At 38.1% G+C, this 7,642-nt stretch overlaps 1 protein-coding gene across 1 annotated transcript; it reads left to right on the plus strand.

The window, feature by feature from the left end:
• Nucleotides 1–122: 122 nt before the first annotated feature.
• On the plus strand, nt 123–7,229 carry LOC122079161 (serine/threonine-protein kinase STY13-like). Its single transcript, XM_042645420.1, has 6 exons — nt 123–953; nt 2,123–2,244; nt 5,347–5,543; nt 5,689–5,863; nt 6,362–6,496; nt 6,645–7,229. The coding sequence occupies exons 1-6, from the start codon at nt 710–712 to the stop codon at nt 6,858–6,860; spliced, it is 1,089 nt and encodes a 362-aa protein (XP_042501354.1). The 5' UTR covers nt 123–709; the 3' UTR covers nt 6,861–7,229.
• The last annotated feature ends 413 nt before the right edge of the window (nt 7,230–7,642 follow it).

Below are 7,642 nucleotides of genomic sequence, written 5' to 3' on the forward strand. Positions count from 1 at the left end.
TTTTTTTTTTTTTTTTGAAGTCTATCTTTTCTATTTTTTTTTTGGTAGAAGTCTATCTTCTATCAGTTGGTGGAGGTGGCTGTGGCTGTGGCTGTGGACGCATCTCAAAGCCACGAAACTCCCTTTTTATATATTTCCCAATTTTTCAAAATCAAACGGAAAGAAGTTTTTCTAAGGAGATTGGTTGGAGAAAAGTGCATTGACCGTGAAACCCATCAATGATCTATCCATTCCAAGTAGTAGAAAGTTGAAATCAAGTCCAAAGAACTGAAGAAGAGAGAGAGAGAGAGACTGCAAGAGTTTGATTAAAGAAAAAAAAAAGGAAAGTAGAAAAGAGAGAAGAGGCCGAGGTGGGTCAGTAGCACACGTTGTATTCAGGCAATGCATGTGCACACATGGATGATATAGAGAGAGAGAGAGAGGAGAAACCCATCAGAGAAACAAAAGGAAATTGTAAACGAGAGGGGAAGAAGCAGAAGTGGCAGCAGCAGCAGCAGCAGGGAAACCCGCGATCCCTTTTCACACTTTCTGCGAGCCGACCAAACCCACCTTTGGTTTTTGTCTTTGCCTTTGGGGAGAGTTAGAGGCATAAAGATATAGTACTACTTACTATAGCTGAAAAAAAGAGTGGGTTTTTGTTTTTTGAGTTGATTTTAGTAGTAATTGTTTGAGAGAAGGAGCTTAGGGAGTAAGCGGGAGACGAGCAAATATGAAGGAGAACAGTGATGTGTTTGTTAGGGCAGATCAGATCGATCTGAAGAGTTTGGATGAACAGCTCGAGAGACATCTAACTCGGGCATGGACCATGGAGAAGAAGAAGGAAGAGACGAAGGAGAAAACCACTAGAGAAGAGTGGGAGATCGATCCCAGTAAGCTTATTATGAAGGGTGTTATTGCTAGAGGCACCTTTGGCACAGTTCACAGAGGGGTTTACGATGGCCAAGACGTCGCAGGTGAGACCACACACTGAGCAGGAAAGGAAAATTTTAATTTTTTTTTCCTTTCCCTTTTCCATTCATATCCACCCCCACTCTCCCCACCACAACTTTTCAATCGAAATTCCTCCTGTTGTGAATCCGTTTAATAAGAAAAGTGAAAATTTTTTTCTTTCTTTTTTTCTTTCTAGTTATGATTTGAACTTCAAATTTTCTTCCTGAGATGATCCATTTCTTAATTTTCTGTGCATTCTCTTACTATTTTTGTCTGACTAATCTGGATAGGGATTTCTGCATTTGTTTTCTTTCCATTATTTTTTTGTGTGTGAGGGTTTGCTCTGTAAGTACTTGTAGAGTTCAGTTTGTATTTTGATGGACACTAATTGGTTTTCTTATGTTATTGTGGTAGTGTTGGTTTACAAAAAGGCAGTTATTAATGGCTTCCCAGTTCAAAACACTAAGATATTCGTTGTGGAGAGTTTGTTTCCAAGTTCAGTTTTGATTTTGTGGGTTGGGATACATTGGATTTATTGGGCTTCTGAGAACAGTTGCAACATGTCTGAGATGATGATGTTTCAGGCTTCTCTCTTATTATTTTTCTCACAATTATTCTGCCTTCATCTTGCTTTTTTATTCGCCCCCGCCCCCCTTTTTTTTTTCTTTCTTCTTTTAAAATTTCATAGGACATTTTGCTCCTTTTAGCAGGTCGGTCCTTTCCCTACGTACCCCATATCCAGGTTGATTCACAGGTAGTGGTGGGTGTTTGGTTCTCGTGAATTTTATCTTACAAAATCTGTAATTCACGGGATTAAGCTGGGTTGGTGGGTATATGAAATAATTTCTTTCGTGTTGGCAAGTTGGTTTTCTTTTTCTGTAACTTTCATGTGATCCTAGCTATCTGTAGTTTTTGTACTCCACACTTGTTTGATGGCTATTGTTTGGACAAAAAGTTGATATTATAATGTTAAGAAGGAAATATTAGTCAATAAGTGTTAAGGATTAATTGGACAAAAAAATTATTTCCACCATCACAATCACAGTTGTTGATGCATTGACTTTTTTCCCCACTTCCCTGTTCTATTCTAATTTCTTGTATTTGGTTTTGCTTTTGTGTGAGAAAAAGAGCTTTTATGGTACCAATGTTGGTCTTATTCATTCTGAATTTGTTTTATATTCCTTACTTTCAGTCAAATTGCTTGACTGGGGGGAAGAAGGACACAGATCTGATGCTGAAACTGCTTCACTGAGACAAGCTTTTACCCATGAGGTTGCTGTCTGGCATAAGCTTGATCATCCTAATGTAACTAAGGTAGCAATCTGTTCTCTGCTGTCTTCCCCTCCCGAACCCGTCCCCGTCCCCGTCCCCTTCCCCTAGGGTGGGCATTAATGAATACCTCTTTCTATGGATGGCTTTCATGTGTGGTTTAAGTGATGAGATTATTGTGCATGCCAATTATTGATTGACACTCTTTTATCAATTTTCATGTTTGATGTTAAATAAACATTTTTATTGGTTAGAGAAGTACAACAGAAACCACCTGCAATTGAAGAGGGAAGGATAAAGGCTTTCATCCTTACAATTGACCAGTTATTGGTCATCTTCTAGCTAATAGGACAAAATGCGAAATTCAATTCCTGGTGCTGAATTATGTTTGAAAAATGATGGGTAATTAGGGGGAGGGAAACTAAAGTTTGACATGAATGTGTTAGGATGGCTATTATGGGGAAGTTACGATTTTTAACAGTGTGGTAGTAAAACCAAAACCATTGTGTCTTAAATGAGAAAAAGGTGTTGGGTCCAGACGGGGTAGAAGAGGCCTGTCAGTAGCATTTTCAGGAAAAAAAAAAAGAGTAGGTGAAACGAAAATCAGAATAAATGAAGTAGGATCATAGAAGAGCAGAAAATAATTAAGAGGGAAATTAATAGAGCAAGTAGGCAATAGCATACTAATTGAGTCAGTGAGAGGAAAAGAGAAACCTGCCTGGGAATCAACTAAGTGGTTCCCTCGATCTGGCTTTCCTCATCAATTAACTTTTTTTTCTCAATTGTAACACTGTCAAATAGTTACAGATACAGTGGTAAAAAGGAGGGGAGGGGGGTTCTGCTGTTCATTTGTCCAGTTTTTTTTCCATATAAACATGGAACTTACAAATTGTTGTCATCTCCTATTATTGAAATACTATTCAAAGTCGAGTTTTACCTATGACCGCAACACTCTTAAAACAAATCATCAAATTGGCCTATTTAGACTTGATCCTGCATATAAACTCTCAAAAACAAAAGATTCCCAAATTTTCAATGTTGTCAGCCTGTGATTTGAGTGTAGATACCACATTTTTACCCCCAAGCAAAGGAGAGGCTGGGTCCGGGGGCTGCCTCCATATTAATTTTGGACCTCTTAAAGGTTGACTGGGTTGGTTGAACCTACCGAGCCCATAGCCAAGAAGGCTCTACCTCGCTCCCTCACCCTCTTTCATAGCCAAGACTGAGTTGGTTGAACCTACTGAGCACATAGCCAAGAAGGCTTTACCTCACTTCCACGCATCAAATTGACCAAGTATGCTTACAAAGGGGTTGGGCTGTCTCAAGGTGGATGTTTATGACATTGAGACACTTTGTTTCCATGTGATGGTATTTGGAAAGTGGAATCTAGGTTTCCATCTATGCATACTTCCTTCTTAATGATGGAAGCATGCCAAGCGAGTATTTTCTAAGAACTTCACATGTCTAATTGGTTTGATTAACTTTTCTTGCAGCCAGTCTTTCAAGTATTTCCCCAAATTTGTATAAATATTTTTTTCTCTTTTTATTTTGATAGATATAGGATCTTACACCATCTATCTTTGTTATTTTCTATAACCAGTACTGCTTAAAGTATTGAGTTTGGTTAATTTAGTGCTCTTGTAATCTTCTTTCACATCTTTTTGTTATGCTCTTATTGAAGAGCTTGTATACGTTCATTATTATTTGTTCTCTTGTTCTCTTCATGTTGTTTGTTAATCAGAAACAGAAATTTATGGTCCTCGTCACTTCTAGTAACTGATCATCTGGTCCAACTTGGTCTCTCAAGTGTCTGTCTACCTTCTATTTATTTATTTAATCCAATTTCATTGTACTTGACCCTTTCAGTTTTTGATCTATGGTCCTCCCTGTTCCATTAATAACTTAATAATCTAGGCATGACTTTAATAATTTAGGCGTTTCCAACCAACAAACTAGTGACAATATTTCTACGCTTTCCATTTCATTATGAAGTTATTAGTATCTGCTGGATTTCCAGTTTTCTTCATGTTATATGGCACTTCCTCTCCATTCTAACTTTCCATATCCATTTCTTACGTGTTAAGTTAAACATACTGGATGCAAAAAGTATCTTCTATATCCTACAAGTACACGGAGTAGAACCGCTCTTTGCATTGACAATTTTGCTTGAACTCATTTATATGCATCTAAAAGTTACATGGGCCTGGTTATTAAGCACAAATAATCAAGAGTGGGACTATTTAATAATAAATAAGTAATTGTATTACAATTTAGCGTGGGAATATTTGGGAATAAGTTATTGACTCTAAATCAAATTTTAATCCTGGTGGGTAAGAAGGAATTGAGTTTGTATCCTCATGTTTTGTAATGCATCAACCGGTGAAGCTACTGCCTGGCATTACCAAAAATAGTAAAGAAAATCTATACTCTCTGGAGCCTTGAATATTTGATGTACTTTTACCCCTACTGTCTCTGTATTACTTCAGTGGTTATTTTACATAGATTTTAAATCTATGGCACTGTGATTCATCAGAGGATCTAAGGATGCCATTCTTCAACAGTTTTCGAGTCATTTGTGGCAATGAAGTACATCCATTTGAACTAAACCAACATGTTTTATTGGACTTTTTTTTTTTTTTATGACATTGTACTAAAATCTGGAAATTTTTGATTGTTTGCTTACACCGCATGATTTGTCTTTTTGATTGAGGTTTTAAAGTACTGTAATCATAAGAACTAGAAGACTTTGGGATGTATTCCTCTGTATTGGTTTTACAGAGTCATGTTTCTACATAAGTTCCCCATTTGTGCTCATCCTGATTTTGTACTTATTTCTTTTTAGTTTCCTCGAACTGATATATCCAAAAGTAGATTGTATACTTTTGTATATTTTGGCACATTCTTTTTGCAACTTTCGAGGTCTGTAATATAATCCTCTCTTTTTTGTTGGGTTGAACCGACATTTTTAATCCTCTATACATTTGTGTGAAGGGGGGCCGTTGCCAGGGAATATTCATATTAATCCTTTCCTGGATCATTTGATCTGTGGCAAAAGTTGTTTACTTGGTTTCTATTGACCTTGTGACGCTCTCTGTTTCAAGGGTTGCTTACATGCAGGTTCTTACATTCATGTGGAATTATTTGCAGTTCATTGGTGCTGTAATGGGCACATCAGGTTTGAACATACAAACAGAAAATGGTCAAATTGGCATGCCTAGTAATGTTTGCTGTGTTGTTGTTGAATATCTGCCTGGGGGTGCTTTGAAATCATATCTCATAAAGAACCGGCGCAGGAAGCTAGCTTTCAAAGTCGTCGTTCAACTGGCATTGGATCTTGCACGAGGGTCAGACTCTTTCTACTGATTCTCTTTTTTCTTCCTTTTCCATAACATCGTATACATATATGTTATGATTGGGGTCAAGCTTTATTCCATGATTTTTAACTCCTTGGAAGACAACCACTTGAAAAATTAATCTCTCATTTTGTAGGTTGAGTTATCTTCACTCCAAGAAGATAGTTCATAGAGATGTGAAGACAGAGAATGTGCTTTTGGATAAGACACGCACTGTAAAAATAGCTGACTTTGGGGTTGCTCGTGTTGAAGCTCAAAACCCTAATGACATGACGGGTGAGACTGGGACCCTTGGTTACATGGCTCCTGAGGTATATGGTTAAATCTGCCTTTGGTTAGGATTTATTCTACCGATGTTCTTAATGCTCTCTTTTATTTTAAAACTTCTTTCTTCAGTGGTTTAAAATTATTTTTTCGAGCATCTAAGGCCACATGACAAACACTGTCAACCTGACAAATAGTGACCCTCTAGATCTGCTACATATTTACTGCCCCAAAGCAGTGCTATTGAATGGATTAAGATCCTCTTCAGTGCGGGGTGGTGCTGGAGAGGCACCAGTGAGAATTTTCTCTCTCTCTCTCTCTCTCTCTCTCTCTCTCTCTCTCTCACACACACACACACACACACGCACACCCAAAACACACACAAATCTGAAATGAAAAAAGCATTAATGATGGAGTTTTGACAAGTCTTGCAAAGATATGGATTCAGACTTGTTAATAAAAATCTGGTATGCAGGATTTACCTGACTTCAAAATAAATATGCAATAAATGCTTTTACCCTGACCAGTTTGTCGATTTGTTTCAGGTCCTTAACGGCAACCCATATAATAGGAAATGTGATGTGTATAGTTTTGGAATCTGCTTGTGGGAAATATATTGTTGTGACATGCCTTACCCGGACCTTAGCTTCTCAGAAGTTACTTCAGCTGTTGTTCGTCAGGTACATACTTTGTTTTGTTTTTCTGCAAGTCATTTGTGTTAGGCACCAATTAATCTGTGAAACATTGTTACCCCAAAAAAATAAAAAATAAAAAATAATCTGTGCAAAAGATTTAGAAGACTTAATCTGATCTGATCCGGAACTGCAGAACCTGAGGCCAGATATACCACGGTGTTGCCCGAGCTCCCTAGCAAATGTAATGAAGCGATGCTGGGATGCAAACCCTGACAAACGGCCAGAGATGGATGAGGTGGTGTCCATGTTGGAGGCGATTGACACATCAAAGGGTGGAGGAATGATACCCGTCGATCAGCCACAGGGATGCTGGGGATGCCTGTGCTTCCGTAAATATCGAGGGCCTTAGGATGACCTTTCCTTTAAGTGAAAAAGATGAGATGTGATTACGGAGAGTCAATTCGTAATTGAGGTCAAGAGAGTTGCAAAGAGCGACTGGGTAGGAGGAGCTCTGCAATGTCTTATCCATCAATGTAAAAGCTTCCCCCCCCCCCCCCAACCTTATGTTTTTTATCAATAATGTGTATTTCATTGCATAGCCAGTGTACTAGCTCCCTCACCGGTTATGCAAGACTAGCTACTTATATTCCAGCTATTAATATGGCATTATTTGACCTTATTGTAACTCAAAATTTTCTCCGATTTGTATGAACAGTTTATACCTGCAACAGACCAGATGTAAATGTAAACCATATTGGAATATATGACTATTTGTGCATGAGGCCTTGCTGTATACACTGTAAGCAAAGCAATTCTGCATTCCTTCTGTGAACATAATAGTCTGACACTTGATTATATACCTTTATGTTACCTAGCTTTGTAATTGCAAAAGCATTGTGACAGATAAGAAAGAAACTATATTTGGAGTAGATTCATATTCCCTAGGTTTCTGAATGATGGTCTAGGCTTTGAACCAGCTAGCAGATAAATGTGGGGAGCTAGGGCAAAAATGGTAGTGAGCTTGATCTGATTAGTATCTATTTTCTTAGAGTTGGATCCCAACAGAACCGGTTCTGCCATTTGATCCATAACCGGGTTGGTTAAGCCTGGTTTGTTTTGGTTTTGGATCTTAGAAGTTTTCTTTGCCATTTTCCTTGCCATCAGGAAGCTTTACCAACATGAATTGGAAGA

This window comes from Macadamia integrifolia, chromosome 5 (assembly GCF_013358625.1).
Source record: "Macadamia integrifolia cultivar HAES 741 chromosome 5, SCU_Mint_v3, whole genome shotgun sequence".
Taxonomy (NCBI): Eukaryota; Viridiplantae; Streptophyta; class Magnoliopsida; order Proteales; family Proteaceae; genus Macadamia; species Macadamia integrifolia.